This window comes from Alligator mississippiensis, chromosome 4 (assembly GCF_030867095.1).
Source record: "Alligator mississippiensis isolate rAllMis1 chromosome 4, rAllMis1, whole genome shotgun sequence".
Lineage (NCBI taxonomy): Eukaryota > Metazoa > Chordata > Crocodylia > Alligatoridae > Alligator > Alligator mississippiensis.
This window is the reverse complement of record NC_081827.1, coordinates 109721617-109743701: the sequence shown is the minus strand read 5'-3', so window position 1 is coordinate 109743701 and position 22085 is coordinate 109721617. Positions and strand designations below refer to the sequence as shown.

Genomic DNA, 22085 nt, shown 5'->3' with positions numbered 1-22085 from the left:
CTTTATCGTAGGAGCAAGAAGTTCATAGCTCAGATGTATTGTTGATGTATCCATGATAAATGTAGTACTTTGTGTGGAAATATAAATCAGTGTATCAGTGGAAATACAATATCAGACATACAGCCAGAGAACATCACCAGTTATGTCACGTGGGTCATGAAAAGGCTTTCCTCATCTTTCTTTGCAGCTCACAGCCAGCGCCTGGTCCACGTGAAGTCTCGCCTGAAGCAAACCCCCCGATACCAAACCTTGGAGCGGGACTTGATCGAGTACCAAGAGAGGCGGTTGTTTGAGTACTTTGTTGTGGTCTCACTGCATAAGAAGCAGGCCGGGGCTGTGTACATCCCCGAAGTCACGCAGCAATTTCCATTGAAGGTGCGGTGACTATGGAAGACCTCCATCATCAGGCTGCAACTGTCCATCTGGCACCTTCTCCCCTTCCTGACTGCCCTCCAGTTTAAACAGGAGCATCTTGTGGGAAGTTAGCCAGAATGTAATACAGAATAATTCCCTGCTGTGCCATTGTTTAATAGGCACAAGGATTTGGAGGTTACTGTGGACCAAAATGACCTTCATGGTGCTCTCAGATGCCGATAGGGCAGCCATTTTGATCTTTTGCTCTTCTATGATTTTTATATAACTTTCTTTGAGAAAAGTGGTGGAAGTTTGGATTCCTAGAGGAGACCCAGGGCTACCATTCACAGAGTAGAGAAGCTTGTTATCTTGGGGGAAACAATATTATTCCCACTAGGTCTCACTCCAAACAAGTGAAAAACAGGACAAAAGAGGTGAGAAACAGGACAAAATTACAGGGTGGCTGTGCATTTTCCTGTCTGGAGTGGCAGAGGTTCGCTACAGCCTTTACCCTCCATAGGTCTCACTGGCTATATAACCCCCTTCCCTGACTGAGCTCTTAGCCAGATTGTAGAGTGGAGGTGAGATACTCCAGGGATACACAAATGCAAATGGAGAGTTTGGCGAAGAGGGGGAGGGGAAGTTGCTTTAATAAATCCCAAGGTCAGGTGAGCTAGGATAGCAGCAACTCTAATTAATCTTCCAGGCAGAAGCTTAGTCTCTGTCATCACCTCTTCATTTGTCACAGGAGAAATATTTGAAGCCATTCCATCCCCACGTGACTAATTGAAAACATTCTGTCCTTCTCTTCTCCCCTAGCTTGAGCGCTCCTTCAAATTCATGCGAGAGGCAGAGGACCAGTTGAAGGCCATTCCTCAGTTTTGCTTCCCTGATGCTAAGGACTGGGCACCCATCTACCAGTTTACCAGGTGGGTGGGTGCTGTCTTGTCCTTACATGAGAACTGGGCTTGAACATACTAGTCAATTAGCCATTGGAGCTGTGCAGCCAGAGACACTCCTGGAAATTACAGAAAGGAATAGGAATGAGAGCACAAGAAGGGTATGACCGGTGTGAAGGGAGTATGATGTTTTCTGTGGGGTGGAAAGGATTTGTGAAAAAGTGTGACAGATTTTTTTTCTTTGTATTTCTGGTCTCTGTTTCCTCTTCTGCAGTGAGACCTTCTCGTTTGTCTTGACTGGTGAAGATGGCAGTAGGCGGTTTGGATACTGCAGAAGGCTATTGGTAACTAGCCAGTATTCTTTTCCCTCCTGCATCCTGAAAAGGGAAGCCCCTCTGTGATACCAGTGTTGTTGGCAGAACCTCTAAAGAGAGGAGGAGGGCTTCTGGTGTTTGGTTCAGTGCTGAAACAAAAAGCAGTAGCAAAAAAGGGCTCCCCAGCTTAGACTTCTCTGTGCTGCTCAGTTTAAGCAGTTCCCTTCAAAACTGTCTCACTGTCTAAACACAGCCCCTTTTCACTTTTTTCTCACCCTGTTTTTTTTATTCTGTTTTCTGGGCCTGGTTCTCATTTCCCCAGCTGGCCATTGAGTGACATGCTGTCAAGATCATGGTCAGACTCTGAGCCTCTGAAAAAACTGTTGGCACAGACAGGGCAGTCCCTTGCTCTCTGCCTCGGTTGTAACAACTCTCTTTTTTGCATGTTTTTTGTGTGTTTGTGTTTCTCTCTTGATAGCCCAGTGGGAAAGGGAAGCGTCTCCCTGAAGTTTACTGCATTGTGAGTCGCCTTGGATGCTTCAACCTCTTCTCAAAGGTGAGAGAAACTTTTTTCATAAATGGAAGAGAAGCTGAAAACAAAATCAAGGCACGGAGAATGGGGACTAGTAAATTGGAAAAGGGGAGGGTCTGGGGAGTGGTACATACCAGTTACATAGGCATTGAAAACGTATAAAAAACATGGACCGGCAAACATTGGCCTCTCCTTTTTAATGAAACTACTAGAGCAAAGATATTCCACAATAAAGGAGGAAGCCGTTTGATTTTATTGGAGCCAGGATTTTACTCCAGGTTTCTACTTTCATTTGTCTTGCTTACTCCAGGGCCCTGTGTTGCTCCATATCAGTAATCTCCTCTTGTGAGGAGTTAAGGAGAGAATGTAAATGCCATTGTGCTTTATTCTTGATCTTCCTCTCCCCTCCAATTTATACATTTTGTGACTTTGTTTTCTTCTTCCAGATCTTGGATGAGGTTGAGAAAAGACGGGAGATTTCCCCTGCTTTGGTGCAGCCCCTCATGAGGAGTGTCATGGAGGCACCTTTCCCAGCACTGGGCCGGACCATCACAGTCAAAAACTTCCTGCCAGGCTCAGGGACTGAAGTAAGAACAACACTGGAGTGGGGAGGAGAGTAGTGTGATAGTGATAGGACTCCCCTCCAAGCATAGAAAGCACTGCAGAGATAACAAATGGAGACATGGTCTATTATGCAGGGCAGGAGGAGTGCTCAGGAAGCAGTTCAGGAAAGCTGGAGTTTCTCAAAGAGACAGTAGTAAATCCATGAGAGCAAACACCCAGCATGCAGGAGAGGCAGGAAGCATAGGAAAAGGCTGAGTCAGGAGTTCTTTAAAAACCTGGACATCTAAAAGGAAATCATACAAAAAATGGAAACACATTGCTAAGAGCAAAAGTCAAAGAACAGTGCAAGCACATGGAGGCAAAACCAGAAAGGGCAAAGGTGCCAAAATAGGAAGGACCATGGAGGGGAAAAAGGAAAAAGGAAAGATTCTTGTCAGTACATTAGAAGTGAGAGAAAATGGAGGAAGCTGTAGCTTCCATACTGACCGGGGAGGCAAAGCAAGTAGCAAATGATGCTGAGGAGGCTGGATTATTCAATGTCTTTTTTTGCTTTGGCCTTTACAAAAAATGTTAATTGTGACCAGATGTTTAACACAGTTGATTTCAACAGAAAGGAGGTAGAGCACAGGCCAGGATGGGAAAAATACAGGTTAAAGAATATTTTGTTAAGTTATATGCATTAAAATCACCTGGGTCTGGTAAAATTTACCCTAAAGTGCTTAAGGAACTAGCTAAAGCAATCTCTGAGCCAATAGAAATTATCTTCAAGAATTCATGGAATATGGGGGAGGTCCCAGAAGGCTGGTGAAGGACAAGCATAGTGCGTACTTTTAAAAAGGGAAATAGGAGACTCGGAGAACTGTAGAAAAGCAAGCCTAATTTCAGTATGTAGAAAGAGACCAGAACAAATTATTAAACAATCCAGTTGTAAGCACAGTGATTTTAATTATTGTCTAGAATAATAAAGCAATAAAAAATAACCAACATGGATTTGTGAAGAACAAATCATGTCAAACCAATCTAATTTACTTCTTGGACAAGATCAATGGCCTTGTGGATAAGAAGAAGCTGTAGATGTCATATATCTTGACTTTAGTAAGGCTGTAGAGATCATCCTACATGACAGTCTCACAGGCGGACTGGGGAAACTTGATGTAGGTGAAATTACTATGAGGTAGGTACATGACTGTTGGTAAACTGCACTCAAAGAATAGTTACCAATGGTTTGCTAAGAAAATTAGAGTGCTACACGGATCTGTTTTTATTCAGTCTTTTGATTATCAGTGTAGATGATGGAATAGAGAGTACACCTGTATAATCTGTGCATTGCACCAAGCTGACAGCATCTTGGAGGACAGGTCAGAATTCAAAAAGATCTTGATGAATTGGTCCAAAGCTAATGAGATGCAATTCATCAAATATAGGTGCAAAGGGCTACATTTAGGAATGAAACAGCAAGCGTGCAGATACAAAATGGGAAAGAGCTGGTTGTCACAGAAAACAATCTTGGGATTCTAGTGAATCAAACTGAATATAAGTCAACAGAGTGATGCTGTTGCTAACAAAGAACATCTTATGTACTAAAGGCAGCATTGAATGTACCACCTGGGAGAGAATTAATCTGCCCTACTCAGCCCTGCCGAAGCTATAGCTCGACCACTGTATCCTGTTTTGTACTCACACTTCAACAAAGATGTACATAGACTGGATAACTGTTTTCAGTGGTGGCAGATGACAGAACAAGGAGCAATGGTTTCAAATTGCAGCAAGGGAAATTTAAGTTAGATATTAGGAAAAACTTTCTCACGAGGAGGGTAGTGAACCACTGGAACAGATTACTGAGAGAGGTGGTGGAATCTGTCCTTGGAGGTTTTTCAGACCCAGCTAGACAAAGCCTTGGCTGGGATGATATAGTTGGGGATTATCCTGCTTTAAGCAGGTGGTTGAACCAGACCTCCTGAGGTCCCTTCCATCCCTCATTTTCTATGATTTAATGATAACATGGATTGTGAGAAAAGATTAGGAGGAAACTTTTTGCTGAGACTAGAAAAGAGAAGACTGAACAGGGACATAACAGTCTTCCAGTCTTTAACATGTAAATGGCTGAGGGTGGGTCATGTGATGTTGTGTAGAAAAAATGTGCCAGGTGCTTTGAAGCTGGCTTGCCTATTAGTTAGAGCCTTGGACTAGGAGCTGGGTGATCTGTGTTCATTTCTCAGCTCTGTCACACACTTCCAGTTATGCCTTGGGCAAGTCACTTTCTCTCTGGGTCTTGGTTCCCTGTCTGTAAAATGGAGAATAATAGCACTTTCCTACTTCACAGGGGTGTTATTAGCATGAACACTTTAAAGGCTATAAAATGCTGAGGCACTATGGGGCTATGTAAGTAGATAAAAGCAAAGAAAAAACCCTACAGGTAGTCTGTGCTCTTCCCAGCACCCAACTGGAGTCTCTGCAAGTTAGACCCTGCTCCCTTCTCCTTACCATCCAGATTCTCATGCAACAAGTGATCCAACAGCATGACCAAAAATGAGAAATGTCAGATGCTTCCCTCCCTCCCCCCAGCCCTCACCTTGCCTTTGGGTGCCCAGAAATTCTCCCTCTAATGGACATGATATTCCAATCTCAGATTTTTCTCAGCCTGCCCCTTTTGAAGTGGTAAATCTACTCTGGCATTGCAGAGGTAGGGAGAAAAGCCTCTGTCACTAACTCACTAGGGAGATCCTGCCATGTCTTTCTGTCACTTCCTGCAATAGACCCTGGACACAGCTTTCCACCTCATCTGTGAGGTAGGTTGGTGGGGTTTTTAGGAAAGACAACATCTGATGGTTGGCTACTAGCTAATGTAAACTCTTCCTTAGCTCCAAAAGCAGTATCATTTCCTTTGGTTCCCAGTTTAGGACTTCACAGAGTTTAGCCCCTTGCTTGTCAATGCCTTGATTGAGTCTGGGACATGACCTGTGTGGTATTTGTTTTCTTCTGGTAGGTCATTGAGCTGCAACGGCCCCTGGACTCAAGGCTTGAGCACGTTGATTTTGAGTCCCTGTTCTCCTCCCTCAGTGTGCGGCACCTCAGCCGAGTCTTTGCCTCCCTGCTTCTGGAGAGAAGGGTGATCTTTATAGCAGATAAGCTCAGGTAACTACCTTACCTTCACATCTTGCCCTTCTGTTCCCTTGGATGTTGGTTAGGGAGAGAATGAGAAGTAAGCACTGGTATTTACATGTTTTTGTGCTTCTCTGTTATTTTCCATCTTCCTATCCATTGGTGACATGTGGGGGGTGCACATGGGTGCGCGTGTACCCCCCTGAGATCAGCCGTGCAACCCCTGGAAACCCAGCTATGAAACCGGAAGTGCCAGAAGAAGTGTACTTCCAGTTTCATCGCTGGCTGGGCGATCGGCTGCTGGGGGACCTCCCCTCCCCTCCCCCCATTGGTGATCTGGTGCCCCCCCAGACTTGGGAGGCACCAGTTGCCCATGTTCTTATCTGCTCCAAGCCCTGCTAATCCTTCCAAAGGACAGGAGTTCTGAAAAGGAGACCTGCCCGCCCTGGGACATCCAAGAGAAAACCAAACTCTTCAGCTTCCAACAATTGAGTTTCCTCTTGTGCCCAAAGAGAACCAGGTTCCATTGACTCCATTGCCTTTACTTAGAATATGAGCAGGGCAGAGCCAGGCAGGAGGAGAGCCCCTCCTATGTCTGGAGAGGATGCGCTGACCTATGTTACACCTGCAGGAACAAGACCCCAGGCAGGGTGCACAGCCTCTCTTGGCACTGTGAGTAATTCCACAACTTTTTGTTCCTGAGTTTGATTTTGGTTTTTAAAACACAAACACAAATAATTTACTTCCACCAGTTGGAAAAGGAGACCAGTCTCTTTAAGGCTTTATACAGCCACTGCCTGGCAGCCATCCAGCCATCCAGCACTTGAGGATTCAGAGAGGAGAGTTCTCAAAGCCCAGGAAGGGAAAGCTACAGATGAGTAATGACACTTAGGAGTATGATCAAATTTCAGCTGTGTTCAGTGCCCCCAAGCTGTCTATTTTCACAACTTCCAGCCAGCCAGCCAGGTACAGCATCAGGACTGGGGGGAGGAGAAGACGTTGGGGAGGCCCCTTCTACAGAGGAGGCAATGAATACTTTGCTCTGTTCCACAGATGGGTCCACAGATCTTTAAGGGCAGAGTTCATGCAGGCTCATCACACAAAGAGGGAAGTTTGGTGGGTTGAAACATTCAGGCAGCTGCTCATTGCTTTCATTTCTTTACAGAAGGTCAAGGAGAAAAAGATCTATTTAGTTGCGTTCACCAATGTTATATGCATGGATTTTTTTATTGTCTCTAAACGTACATACATGTGTAAGAAATGAAGCATTCATTGTGCATTTGAGCTGAGATTGTATCAGAATTCCATCTTTCCCATGTCTGAACTGCATGACTTGTTTTGGTAATAATTATGGTGATGATCTCTGAGAGGTTTTATTCTGCTTATACAGGATACATATGACATGGTGGTTTGATTCACTCAGGGCACAAGCACAGGTCCAGCTTTAAGTGGCACCAAACGATTGGATTATGTGATGTAATGCATAAGTTTTACTCGCATATTACAAAAGCCTATTTAAGCGTTTCTTATGTTGGCATGATTTTGCATATCTCCTGTCAATAAGAAATCATGTCTTGGAAAGAGAGAGAAAAAATAGTATCACACATTGTAGTCTTCTAAAAGCCACATACAACAGTTTTCCTTTACGTAGCAATGCTAGGGTTTGAAGTTCTATGCTGTATTAGTCTTCAGTGGCTGGAATAAAGTGTTTTGTGCAGTGTTGCCAGAACTCAGAATTTTATTGTGAGCTTCTCAATATTTGGTATTATTTGTAAAGCCAGCTGTGGAGAAGAGCTGGAAAAAAATGTGACCCAAGAATACTGTAAAGGCTCCAAAACCATAAGGTAAAGGAAAGAACCCAAAATACAATTTTTTAAAAGAAAAAATAATGATTTTTAAACCATCCCATGATCTTTTAACTTTTGGAATTGGCAACCCTGGCAGAATGGAAAGCCGAGTATCTCCTTTACATAATGGCACAATCTCCTGCTACCAGGTGTGGTGGCTTTTGAGGTACTGGACATCACACCTAACTGATTCAAGGTGAAATTTCAGTCATCCTGGAACAAGGGACACAGAAATTGATATGTGTGAAATAGTATTTACTTTGGGGTTGGGAATACCATATTTCCAGGAAAAGAAATGAAGCATTTATCTGGCAACTAGATTTAAAAAGAAAAAGAAAGAAAACAGAACAGGCAGCTGTTTGAAGCTGCTCAGGGGTTTGGAATGCTAGAATGGGTCCAGCAGAGATGAATTAATGGGCAGAGTGCAGGTGAAGTGGTGAAAGGCATGATAAATTGCATTTCTCACACTTCTCTTTATCATATGGATACCATCAGTGCATGTGTCCGTACACATACATGTTAGTGTGTGGGTGGATGGATGGGTGGATGGAAGAGAGAGAGAGAAAATGATACGCATGATTTATTTACATCTTTTAATTGCTACAGATTCTTCAGTCTCTGGGAAAGAAAGCGGAAAGGTCACTTGCCAAATGCTGTGTGAATTATGAAATGTTTTCAAGCTGAGCCAAAAACACATCTAACAAGTGTAGAGCAAGTGAAATGCTTTTGTTTTTTTCCATCTTTAGAATGAACATTGAGTGTTTTTTAAATATCTGTCAATCTAAAGTTTGGCAACGGAAAAGGAAAGAATTTGCTTGTTAGTTTTTTTCCCCTTCCTGTCATAGCAACCAGAGTAAATATTCCCTTTCAACCCAGGAAAAATGGCTTCACAAAAAATATGCCAATCTCTTGAATTATTCTGTCCCCAATTCTGCTCCAACTAGTGCAATAAGCCTTGATTTGGGAAGGGCAAAGCACCAATACTTAAAGTGTGCCCAGTAACACAAATAGATTGCTTTTTACAGGAGGAGCTTATCTCTGCTGTTTATAAGGCAAAGTGCCAGACTGACAGTCCTAGATACTAAGGATCAAGGTTTTCAAGAACAATTGTCTTCTTCATGGGCTCCTTAAACCAAATTTTAGCTCTTACGTAACTGGCCTCATTTTCCTAAGTGCAAGGAGTCTAGCAGCTTCCATTGGCTTGAATGAGCGTTGCTGGGTTCACGGCACTTTTGAAATTAGTTATGCATTTAGAAGCCTAACCTTTTGTTTGAAATTTTTCTCTAAAGCCTCCAGTGTGCCTGAACAACTCAAGTGACTTTCGTTCCCTGAGCACAGTGAGGTAGTTAGCCCTGTTAGTAGATTTGCAAATCACAGGCTTACTAAATCAGAGATGCATGAGTTTTCGTAAGCACTGTTTTACTTTATCAGATACAAAAGAGATATCCATCTTTCCCTGCCAGGGAAAGATGTGTCAGTAACACCTCTGGGTCATTGGTACAAAAGCAGATCTGGAAGAATCAATCAGGACATGCTGTTCAGGTCATCACCAGGTCTAAGAGCAAACTACTCGATGCCCAGGAACTCTTAGGACTCCAGATTTCCCAGAGTTGTGTTTCCCTCTTCAGCGGGACGGGGTTAAAAATAGGTTATGGAATTCCCAATCTAGAAATTATTTCTTAAGCATGGGCCTAATAGATTCTTCCTCCTATGCCACTAAGTGGCACTTCCACTTTCCAGAAATAATGAAGCCCAGTGTTGTCGTGCTGGGTTTGAATCATTCCAAAGATCTGATGTTACAGCTGGTAGACTGAGCCTCCTCAAGCACAGCCAGTACCTTGGGAGCAATACTGGCTGAAACTCAGACAGAAGGGACTCCACTTGTATATCTTCTTCTCCTCCATCTCTGAAGCTACTCTGCACTCATGAAGGCTGACAGACCTGAATCTAAGCAAACTCATAGTAGCCTGAAAATTTCTTAGAACGAAAAATATGACACTTTGTTACTGAGTATAGACAACCAGAATTTACCCAGGTTCTGGCGGTCAGGACTTTATGGGTGCTGTTGTGGAATGGAAGGAAATCTTTGCTTCCTAACACAGCTTACAACTTTAGAAGTATTTTTGCCACACACCACTATACTCCATTGTGGCCTGCAAGACAGGGAAAAAGGAAGGGAAAGCTGCTGTAATGCTGGTAGAGGACAATACATTACATAATATCCCCCCAGGCCATCCTCAGAGAAATGATTTCACTGCATGGTAATAGCATAGTCATCCTCTTTAGTACTGTGTGGAATCACGGAGAGCACTTGTTGGTGGCTTAGATCTGTGGACTCTTCTCAACATCAGCAGGGAAGTAGGATTTTTTCCCATTTGCTAAATGAAATGAAAAAAAAAAGGCAAGGGCATAGTATTTAAGTGTCTTCCATCAGAAATGTGACTTTAACCAAAAATATCAATTAACAAAACGTTAGAGTTGACGGGTCCCTTTCAGCAGACAGAGAAGTGTATGGAGTGACCCTTCAGTGGCCCTGTTCCTTGGAGAGATGCTCTAGAACAGAGGTAGCCCACCTTTTTGGCAGGTGTGGCCCAAAGATTGCCCCTCCACCCCCAAATGCTGCTGTGATCCCTCTAGCCCAGAGGTGCACCTGGTAGACTTTGTGCTCTAGGTACAGGAATAGGGGCAGAGGGACCTGAGCCTCCAGCTGTGAGGAGCAGAATGGGACTAAGACATTGCTGCAGGAGCAGGTGCCACTGTCAAGAGCCAGGGTAACTTCTCCTTGGCCCCACAACTGCTACAATTTTATATGGCAAAGGAAGACCCAAAGTCCTGAATCCAGTACTGGCTGCAGGGCCTGGGAAGGGTTATCTTGTCTCTTGGCAGTGATACCTTCTCTGGTATCAGCATCCTGCCCCATGCTGCCAGAGGCTTGCATCCCCCTGCCTCTATTTTGGCACATCCCCTTACTGAGCACCCAGGATTCACATGCCACATTCAGCAGCTACCTGCATCACTTGCCATAGGTTGGCCACTCCTGCTCTAGCATGTGTTCTTCTCCTGAAACAATCCTAAGTAAAGCCTCAGTATTAAGCAGATTCCAGTCTCTTCCCTGGGATCAGGACTCACTGATTGGCATGTGTCTGTTTAAACTGGGCTGACCGCTGCATCGTATGATTGCAGTGATGTCCCAACAGATGTCACGTCCTGCCAAACCCATTTCATATAGCGAAAAGCAGCCAAATCATGTATTCCAACATTGATGCTATTTTCCTCAGCCTGTGTTAGCATCACAGTGCGGGGACTCAAATTCACCAGACTTAATTGGAGCAAAAAATCTGGCCTGACTTTTCAGAGTGAGCTCAAGTCCACACCCACCAAACCCCATTCCCTTCTCTCATTTCAAGTCAGTAACAGCCGCCAGATCCGGGTTTCTCAGTGTAAATTCCCCCGTGGAGTTTAACACAAGCCAGCTGTGAATGCTTTCCTGGCCATGTGATTCCTCCAGGCCATGCTATCCTCTCTCTCTCCTCCCTCATTCTTTCCAGACCTGGATGCTAGTAAAACAAAATGACGTTATATGCATAGCTTATTATGGCGAGCCTCCCTGTCCCCTGACACGCACAAATGCTTTCAAACCCAGAACAGATGAGTAACCAGTGACCTGAGGCATGCTGGACATAGCCCCGTGGAGCTGGCCACATGCCCTGCCTACCCCTCCTTCCAGAGGGGTTCTCTAGCCAAGTTGTGAGAGAAAGAGCTCTCAGCAGAGCCACTGATAGCATTTGAATGGGAAAAGCACAAGCTGCCTGCTCTTTACCCCTGCCTCTTTACTCTCCATTCTCTCCCCGTGGGACAGGCTTGCCTTTGGGAGATTCCGTCATGAACTGGACTGTGTGGTAGTGGAGTAATTTGTCCTTCATTCCAGTGACTACTCTGTCTGTTTCCTGTGTTCTCAGTTCAGCCCACATGCACTTTTAACCCTTTTCCCCCTAACCACCCCATAACTAGCGTTGGGAGTGTGATGGGGATGTGCCGACGCTCACAACAGTATTTAGATCCCAGGCTTCTGGGTCTTGGTGCAGTTAGGGTCAAACCAGTCACCAAATACCAAGTCAGGAAGAACCCCAACTCAGATTGGCAAGGAGCGCGGAGTTTGTTTGGGGTTTTTTTTGTGGGGGTGGAGGCAGGGGGTAGACATTTCTCTACCTTGTTGCATGTGTCACAGTCCTATTCCCAAGACCATCTGGTTATGTTTTAACTTAACAAATTCCATGACATTGCAGTGATCATAGCATTGGTGGGTGCCTGTGTTTCCACACCTCTTTACCTGGTAGTATGTTGTGCAGGGCAGGGGGGGCACACTAGGGTATTTTGTAGCAACAATGTGCGAGTGGTTGATCTTGTAGACTCTTTGGACAAGTGAGCTCCTGAGAATGAGCCATTGGCCAGGGAGGTCTCTGCTAGTCCAATGTTCCCATGTGTCAGAAGGAGATGTTGTTGCTAATTATAATTTAGTGTCATGGGCCAGGGGAGAGAATTAAGCAACAGCGCAGATTGTGCCTTCCATGCTGTATCAAACCTTTCTCTAAAGACAGCACAGCAAGCCCCTTCTGTGTGGCACTGCCAGCTGTCACTTGGGGCAGTGAAAGTGGCCCTCGCCATGTGACAGGGCAATCCCCATTTGCAATCCTAAACTGTTTCATGTGTGTTGGATCATGAAATAAAGAATGGGGCCCAGAGTTTTGCAAGTGACTAGCACCTGTGGTGTCCCTGAGCCACTCAGAAATGCCTGAGCACCTGTCTACAAACTGACCGGCCCCTGTGTGTTTGCTCTTGTCCCCCAGCACCCTGTCAAAGTGCTGCCATGCCATGGTGGCCCTGCTTTACCCCTTCACCTGGCAGCACACCTACATCCCAGTGCTGCCGCCTTCCATGATTGACATAGTATGCTCACCGACTCCCTTCCTGATTGGTCTACTCTCCAGTTCCCTGCCCCGCCTCAAGGAGCTGCCTGTGGAAGAGGTGAGCCATGAACACCTATGATATTGCTATTTAAAAACCCAGCTTTTGCTAGGTGATGTTGTCATTTATCCTTGTAAGGTTTGCCCTACAAATCCACAGCTGCTTCCCCATTTTAGGGCAGCGTGTCATTATAACTATGGCAATACGGCTATCCTGGTTTGGCTAGCTATGTAGGAGACAGAACTCACAGCCTTTGGCTCCAGACCATGCAGGCTGCTACTTACCAAACTCCGTTAATGCTATTGGTAGGTAGGAGGAAGTGACATAATGGGCACAGACAGAAGTGCAGCTCCCTGCTGTAACTCATGGCTCTTTTTAGGAAGTGCCATGAGTTCAAGTGATCCCCCAGGCCCAACAGACTTTTGCTGTTGGGTCCCAGGGGATGGGAGATCCAGCTGCAATTTGGAGTGGCTGTGAGTTTGCAGCTGCTCTCCCCTAGCCCTGCCTCTCCCTCCTTCCAGCCCCAGTGCTGTCTTCGGAATGGGAAGGGAGAAGGGAGCAGAGGGAACTTGCTCTGAGGTTTTTTCAATCAGTGCTGGAGAGTGGGGTGAGTGGATTGGAGCCCCCCTGAGGAGCCCAGCCTTGCCCAGCCCTGCCCTGCTCCTGGTGCACGCTGACAGAAGTTAATGAAGGTGCTGTGCTGTGGAGCGCCTTCATCTGAACCCTCATGTAAGGAGGGTTCAGATTGTCATGGGATCGATCCCTTTTAAAGTGGTCTGCAGCCATGCACTTCTGTCAGGACATGGCTCTAAAGCACTCCCAGGGGCTGATTGTGTGACAGACATAACTTTTGTCTGTGCCCAATGATCTTCAAGGCATGCTGCAGGATTGTTTTTTTCTCCAGTCCCACAGGGAGTTGAGAGAAGGGTGAGGCTGGGGACTCTAATGGTGATTTCGGTGCAGTGGGGAGTTATTATTGAAAGTTTTGTGTGATGCTGTCAGGATAATACTCCCAGTGGTTGAATTATTAAATCTGTCATATATGAATTTTACTTTTTTAGGGATTGTCCAGGGTTGGGCTGGCTGCCCTTCTGTATAGCTAATACAGACCTCTAAGTAATTCTGACGGGAACAGATGGTGAGCAAGTGTAAACATGCACAAACCCAAAATAACCTGGTAAAATTATCATCCTTGCTCCCACAGTATTCTCAGACCCCAGGGCAGGGGATACCTGTGGTAGACTGTGACTTCTTGCCCATTAGTGAGCTGTAAAAGGAAAAAAAAATGTCTTTCAAAGACAAACTTGGATCAAAGACCTCTTTTTTCTTACCATATTTTGCCTTCTCCATATCTACCACTGCTGTTCAGACACAGCCGATCTTTTCAGAATTGCACTGAACAAACTACTCCCAATACGCCTGTGCCAGCGAGTTCCACAAATTACACATGATGTATTTGATCTTTAAAAAATGTTATTGTTTGGTTTTGGGGCATTGCATAAATATTAAATGGGTGTATATAATAAATCTGCATGTTATTCTGGTCACTCACTCATGCTTTGCTGTGCAAACCAGGCCAGAGCATCCTTGGAAGGCTGTTAGCTCAAGCAGTAGAGCTGACTGTTTTGAAATCTAAGGATTCTGGTTTTCAGACGTGGTGGGATGGGCTGGGGAGCAAGCTTCTTTCAAAGCTGTCGTTTTGTGGTCTGTGGTGAAGTGGTCAGAATACCACAACAAACGGCTTGCCTTTGGCCAGCATTTTATATCCCCCACCTGCTGCTGTGGTTATGTGGGATGGGGCAGGGCAAGATTTTTTCTTTAAGATACTCTCTCTGATGACAGGAAACGATGACTCCCCATTCTCTCTCTCTCTCGTTGGTAGGTCCTAGTGGTTGACCTTGTTAATAACCGGTTCCTCAGACAGGTGAGCAGAGCTTTTCTCCATTGGGTTGGTACTTCTCTCTACTACTTCTGTCTCCTTGTATCTTGATTTGCATTTTTTACCCTGCTGGCTAGAAGACCTGCTTGTATGCAGACCAGGAAGCAGGATTGGATGGCAACTGTTGTTTAACTATAACGTCCTGGTGCTTTGTGCTCGTATAATGTGCTATCATCTAGGAATCCCCAAGTACTTTGTGAATACCAAGGAATGAAGCACTGCATGACCTGTGAAGTATGGAAACTGGGACATAAGGGCAGTGCAAATGTGTTGCCCTCAGTCACAGATTGAGCCCCAGGTAGAGCTGGGAACAAAATGCAAGAGTCTTGACTCCTAGGCCCTTGCTCGAAGCTCTAATCCATACTGCCTACTAGGGCCTGATCTACACTGCCATGTTCTACTGGCATATATGTGTCACCCCAGGTTATAAAAAGAATCACACCCCTTGGCCTACCTGCTTTTGTTAGCACAGCCTCTGGTGTGGACCTAGGTGTGTCAGCCCAACAGCCCTGCTTTTGACATAGCGATTGGGGAGATGCTGTAGCAATATTTGCAAACTTCATCTACCAAAATATGTTGCATCTTCTCTTGGTGGCTATGCTGGCCATAGCTATAGTGGCAGAGGCTCTGTAATGTAAACTTGCCCTATAATCATAATACCTGCACCTCCCAGATAGTATGATGTTAATGGACCTTTCAGTTTCTGGCTTCATTGGTTCCTCTCACATGCCTCCCTCTAGTCCTTGCATTACTGGACCATAACTAGAAATGCAGTAAAGGGGAATCTGGCAATGAGTCTGCAAACAAATGTGCTTATTGATTCCAATTCCCTGTGACCCGGAGAAGAGGCATGTAAAATTTGGGAGATTTCTGGAACAGACTCATGAGACTACCTTTTTCCTGACTTCTGGGTGTTGGGACCCAGGGCAGCCGGCCAGCAGCTCTCCCTGACTCCCACCCGGGCAGATAAGGGTCCGGGGCCTTAGAAGGCCGTCAGGCGGGTACTTGTGACGCTTGGAATGGAATTAATTAGGCAGACGCTTATCGGTTGCAAAGCAAGATTATTTACTCACGCCGTCAAGGTGGTGAATAGCGGAGGTCAGAGATACTTGGTTAGTTACAGCTTAAGGTTCGTAGGTCATAGGTCGGTCTGCATAAGAGTTCGTTGGTCGGGCAGATAAACGGAGAAAAAATTGGGCCGGCAGGTCGTTGATTTATGTCTGATAAGGTTGAGACGGGGGAGACTGGCAAGCGATCAATTTGTCAGTTATTCTCACGCATATGTTCAGAGGTTTTTCAGGTGTGTGCGCAGAGGTCTCCCATTCTTCACGGAAGTGAAGACGGGTTTTATTTGTGTAATAGCCAATTGCTTTTCGCCACGTCATAAATTTAATTAGAATCGCCAATTATCTAGCGGTTTTCGCTAGGGTGTTATCATAGGGTTACTCCCTGTTTTTTCTGACCAGTTATAATGATTTATGTACAGCACAGAAGGCTAAGTTCTATCTCTGTTAGTGTCGCAGTTATAAATTTCTTTTTGACACGCGCAGCAAAAAAGCGGTTACTATCATTATTGTTAACCCTTAGTTAACCTAGTGCAGAAAAAAACTGTTTTGAATGGTTTTACTTGTTTGTGACATGGGCACTACTTAATTGGGTTGTGACACTGGGGAGGGGTCAGGGCATGTTAAACAGAATCCAGCCCTTCTGAATCACAAGCACAGCACAAACAATTTAGAGCAGGAACCACATTTTCTGGCAAAGAGATCAGATTGACCAGGAGCTCTGGGCTCAGCTCCCATTTCAACCACAGACTCCCTGTTTAACCTTGGGTGAGTTAACCCCTCTCAGCCTCAGGCTCACATCTGTACAAAATGGGTAGTAGGACTTCTCTCTCATGGAGATACAGTGCAGGATAAAGGATGTTTCTTATCTCTTTATGTAGCTGTTTTCTATCACCTGCTCTGGCTGTATTACCGTCTCTTCATGGCTTACATTGGTCTTCCCACCTCCAGGAGCCAGGATGTAACAAAGCCTTTCCTTTTGACTCCCCACTGTGTTACTTCCCAGACCTCCAGAACTACACTTTTCCTTCCTCTAAGGAATGGAGTCGTGGCTGGGAGGCAGGATCTCAGACTGACCTATCTGATGTAAGAGGTGCATTTGAGAATGAGGCCATTTTCCCCCTTTACTATTCAAAGGAAGAATGGAAGGCTACTTCCATGTAAATACCCAGTATTATCATCATTATCAGGGTATTATGACAGGGCCTTTGACAGGGCCTTCTGTATTCATGACTCCATGTGACATAGGTGAGGGAAAAGGCAGGTTCACAGAGCTGGTCCAAGTCTCACACTATAAGAGTCCCTGAGTAAGTGCATGTGTTTCTAGATGGAGGATGAGGACTCTATTCTTCCCCGGAAGCTGCAAGCAGCACTTGAGCACATCCTGGAGCAGAGGAATGAGCTGGGTAATGACAAGGAGGAGGGCACTCTGAATGGCAAGCAGGGTAAGCTCTGAGACATGTCTGTCTTCTCCCCCCAAAAAGGACTATTTCTTAGCTCTGGGCCCAGATTTGAATCAAAGGCACAGTTCATCTGAAGCCTACAGAAACAGTATGGCTAGCGTTTTCATCCCCTCACCACTGACCACTCATGACTGATCCTTCACTCTCAGCCCCATGTGTCTATGCTTCATGTGCCCCTGCAAAGCCACAGAGCTCTTGGGAGCAGCCATAATCCAACTAGCTGGGCATCACACTGCAATGCTGGCCCTGTGAGTGAAGCCAGGCTCTCCAGCCAGGCCAAGCATGATGTCTCCACAACACAGCTAATGTGGAGCGGGTGAGTCCATAAGCTGAGCTGGGGTCTCCTAAGTGGCAATGCAGGTTACAGATCACCATCCTTGAGCAGCTTTTTATTGTGGGGTCTGATGGCACAAAGGCAGAGCACCAGCCAGGCTAAGTGCGCTACATGGTATCTTGGGAGTGCTAGCAGCCTGTCTTTCAATGGAAAGTATTTGTTAAGGTACTCTGCCTCCAGAGTGGCTACTTGCTTTCAGGCAAGTGCAGGATACTGTTTTTACAGAGCCCAGCAGAGGCCATATACGGGGCTGGTAAAGTGGTGTGGGCCACAGCCATGAATGCCAATTTAAAGTAAACCTTACAGCGTGCACAGCCTTACAGCTCCATCTTCACCTTGTGTCTTTCTCAGCCTCTTCTGCAACCTGTTCCTTGGAGTCCAGCCCCTTGAATGAAGTGGTGTCAGAAGCCTTTGTCCGTTTCTTTGTGGAAATTGTGGGCCACTATTCCCTGTTCCTGACCCCTGGTGAGCGAGACGAGCGGACCTTGCAGAAGGAGGCCTTCCGCAAGTCTGTCTCCTCCAAGAGCCTGCGCCGATTCTTGGAGGTCTTCATGGAAACTCAGATGTTTGGGGGCTTCATTCAGGAACGGGAGCTGCGGAAACAAGGGGTCAAAGGTTGGGGTCTCTTCTTATGTCAGATAGCTTTGTGATGTATTTGCTGCCAAACTTCCAATAACTCTGAGAATAACACCAACAGCCAAGATGATCTCCCAGAACAACACCAGTCCTAGCTCTGGAATTAGGCTGTTATGTCCATAGGCCTGTGAAAGACTGCATTGATGTCACCTTTGAGAAAGGGATGATCTGAGTCAGGTCTGGGAGTTTTTGTGTCAGTTCCCAGGCTCTCTCATTGCCTTGGATAAGTCACTTAACTGCTCTGTTCCTCAGTTTCCTTAATTGTAAAAGCAGGAGAAAGTATGACCTCAGAGAAATACTCTGAGATTTGATTAATGTTTGCATCATTCTGTATTTGGAATGAGAAGAGTTGTGCTGTCTTTCCCTGAAGGTCTGTTTGAGGTACGTGCCCAGGAGTACCTGGAAACCCTTCCTAGTGGGGAGCAGAGTGGAGTCAATAAATTCCTGAAAGGATTAGGTAAGTTGCCAGAGCAGGTATTGCCTTTGTCCAGGGTCGGTACTGTTTGTTGCTGTATCACCAGATCAGTGATTTGACATTACTAAGTGCAGCTGCACTTTGAAGCACTTCTAAATAGTACTGGTTTCCTTCAGTATTCCTTGTGGCGTGCCTCTACCATTTTTACAGCAAGACATTTGAAGCGTTTCAGATATTATAGCTGTCCACACCCCTATGTAGGGGAGAAGGAGGGAGAACTCTAGGTCTTGGGTCACTGTCAAATTGTACCCATCTGGCTGACACATGGGGGTCTCATGGGACCAGTTGTAGTGGACCATGACTCCATCCTGTTGGCTCTGCACTTAGGCTTAGTGTTGGCAGTGGGGAAAATCTTATGGTCTAGCTCCACTGCTCTCCTTGCCCTACCTGGTTCATGGAGCAAGAGATGGAGCTAAAACTGTCTCTTTGTAAAGGTTGTTTTTCTGTCACAATCCCCTTCAGGTAGCAAAATGAAATTCCTTCACAAGAAATAAGAGCCACAAGTGCCACCATTCAATGGAAGAGGAGGAGTTTACAATTCAGCAGAAACCAGACAGACTGTTACTAACCATTCCCACTTAGCCTGCTCCCAACGGGTGACCAACCTGGGAGCTGAATGCCGGAGGATTTGCTCTTGCGTGAATGCAGCATCAGAAGAGGAAGAGGTGGCGATGGAGCAGCCTGGACAGGTCTCTGGACTTCTACAGTAACATGCACTGGACCAAGCACTCTGAACTCTGCATTGGCGTATTGCAGACCTCCAAATGGATTTGACTTCTTAGTTATTAAACCATTTTTTTTGTTCTATTTATATTGTGGTTAGGACAACTATTAGCCAATTACTTGTGCCCTGCCTCCCCTCCAAGTGGCACTGTTGGATGTCATAATGGAAGACTCTAACCCTAGACTGAGCTTCTGATGCGAAATGATGGAGGACAAAGGGAGGGGAGAAATAGAGGAAGTGTATGAAAATAGCCACACACTAAAACGAGGACACCGAGGACTGCTGACTAGGCAGGGGAGAGCTTACTCACGAGAGAACAAGCCAGAGGAGGAACCACTACACCTCCTGAGAACTTGACCTGCCAACTAGCCACAGGAGCTGCAAAGGTGGCTGTGTCAGGGACTTGTGGCACCTGGAGACGCCTTCCCTCATATTGTCTAAGTTGAGAACTTTATTTGGTATAATTAAAATGAGTGATGTAAAAAGAAAATGTGCTATGAATTTTAAATTCTTTTTTTCTCCTGTCAGATGTTATAGATGGACCAACAGGCCATCTAGTGGTTGAATAGTTACATTTTCCAACCCATTCATCCATGCTCTCTCCAGTGTTCAAGCACTCTCCCACGTCTTGCTTTCACACATAAAGCCCCCCAAAATATCTCTCCAGCAGGGGTTTGTCTGAGAGACAGGCTTCTAGAAATTCAAGCAGGCTTCCTTCTTTCTTCTCCCCAACACTGAACACCACAGCCCGGGGGTCGAGGGCATCTGATCCCTGCCTCTTTGGTCTGCAGCACCTACAATGTTTCTTAAAACGGCCACTTTTCAGATAGATCAACCAAAAAACGGGAGAAAAACCCAGACCACCACCAACAAAAATACAGCAAGTGGCATTTACCAATCTGCTTTATTTAGAAGCTTTCCCATCTACCTGCACAAAATCCATATCCTTTTCACATTGGATACCACTTGTGTGGTTTATAATCATTTTTTACTTGACAAAAAAGCCACACGTCTTCTCCTGTCACTTGAACATCTATGACATGTGCAAGTTATGATTTATAGAGAGTCAGCAGAAGAGATCACTTAAGACCACCAGTTTTGTTCTATAGTTGCATGACCTGGGCAAAATCAGGCAGTAAAACAAATAGATAAGGTTTATGGGTCTTCTCCAGTCTCAACAGCTCTCTGATTCTGTGCTTTGCTAAGACCCTAGCTAATCATTGCTGAAGCTATCAGAACACTGCAACTACCAAGAGCTTTGAAAGTCTTGTGGTGGCGACATCCCACCTTAATTTATCTTCCCTTAACAAAAGCTGTTTCTTTATACTTCAAAGAATGGAGGGGAAATGTAATGACAGGTGAACAGGGAGAAACAGAGCTCAGCAATGCCCCTGAGCCCCCTCTGCACTGTAAAGATACTATGCCTGGTAGTGGTGCCGTGAAGCATGCATGCTACCACCTCAACCAAAAACAGTGCAGTCATCTCTTTGCGGACTAATTAGTCCTATTGAATGGCTGTCCTAATCAGTATGCCTTTAGTAGCATGGCTACACAGCTTCCGGTTGTGGAGATGGCTGCATTGTGAGGAGCAATGTAGCAGGTCTGAAGGATACTAGTTATGTTGGAGTCACAGCAAGGAAAGACCCAGAAAGATTTCTTGAGACGTTTCTGGTGGTAGCTGAACTTTTAGCTGAATTTCATGCTGAGTGTGATCCTGATGAAACCAGAGTTGTGACCACTGGCAGCTTTTAATGAAAAACACCCACCCTTGGAGTGCAGGATAAATCAGGTCATGATCATAGCTATGCTCATTTTCCTTTGTGGTCTGCCTGTAGCAGGACAAATCTAAGGTGCCCTCCAGCCCTTGGCTTGGTAGCCCATGAAGTAGTTTCACTGGTAGCCTTAAGGACAGCATGAATTCAACCTATGTAGCTTATGGAAGGAGTACTGAAGACTTACAGAAGACAGTGTTACATGGTTTGTGTGTGGCGTGCTTACATCTTATTAAAGTGAAACCCAGAAAAATGAAATCTATAAAGAAATGCAGAAAGCTTTGGTCTCTAGATGGCAGTGCAACCTTGTCAGCTTGACACGGGGCTACATTGTTCCAGCCATAGCAGGGTTACGTGCCTCATGTGCTTCGCACGCTTTGCTGGAATCCACCTGCAGAAAACACATGCAAAATGAGCCTGATAAGGGGACTGGATCACTATAACCTCCTTATACCAGTTCCTTTGATTAGTAGATCTATTAGCTTTATAGACCTGAGAACAGTCAGTGTATGAGTAAGTTAAAAGGACCTGTGTTAGTTAAACAACTTGATCATATTTACATAAACATTTGTTTACTTGCATATTAATTACGGGCAGCATTTCTAGACTGCTTTCCATCCTCTACACTGAATTAGGTTTACAAATTAATGAATGAACTGTTCTACCAGGTAATATGTTCGTTAAGCAAATGAAGAAACGGAGCAGGTTAATTGAGTTTCACTCATTTCGCGCACACAAACTGTGGCAGAACAAAGGGGGGAACAAAGCCTGGGTTTCTTGACTCCAAGGCCTGTGGCTATGCTGCGGGACCATCTTTCCTCTTCTCACACGGTCTGGGGAGTCTGACAGACGTCATTTCCTTCTGTGTCCCAGTTGTAAGTTACCAGTTGTATGCGGCATCAGCTGCTACCCAACACACCAATTCCAACTGGATCTAGCACAGCCTCTTTGAGGAAAGTATGTATCTTCCTGAGCCAAACTAACCATAATAGCAATTAACAATCGTTGTGAAACCAGAATTTCAAATGCACATAAACAACCTACTAATTAGCAAAGCAATATGTAATATAGCTGTCATGTGCCCTCCTGTTAAATGTACCA

At 45.3% G+C, this 22085-nt stretch overlaps 1 protein-coding gene across 4 annotated transcripts in view; it reads left to right on the top strand.

Moving 5' to 3' along the window:
- The window catches only part of DENND2A (DENN domain containing 2A), a 70621-nt gene extending 50919 nt beyond the window's left edge, over positions 1-19702 (top strand). For 3 of the 4 annotated variants that reach the window (XM_019489335.2, XM_014608721.3, XM_006268210.4), the window contains 12 exons: positions 188-375; positions 1174-1283; positions 1528-1597; positions 2046-2123; positions 2546-2686; positions 5650-5798; positions 12460-12637; positions 14460-14501; positions 16908-17025; positions 17729-17992; positions 18384-18470; positions 18951-19702. In XM_019489335.2, coding sequence (XP_019344880.1) covers positions 188-375; positions 1174-1283; positions 1528-1597; positions 2046-2123; positions 2546-2686; positions 5650-5798; positions 12460-12637; positions 14460-14501; positions 16908-17025; positions 17729-17992; positions 18384-18470; positions 18951-18982 — 1457 coding nt within the window. In that variant the 3' untranslated portion in view covers positions 18983-19702. The remainder of the gene's footprint in view (positions 1-187; positions 376-1173; positions 1284-1527; positions 1598-2045; positions 2124-2545; positions 2687-5649; positions 5799-12459; positions 12638-14459; positions 14502-16907; positions 17026-17728; positions 17993-18383; positions 18471-18950) is intronic. The other variant, XM_019489334.2, reaches the window with a different exon arrangement.
- Positions 19703-22085: the final 2383 nt, after the last annotated feature.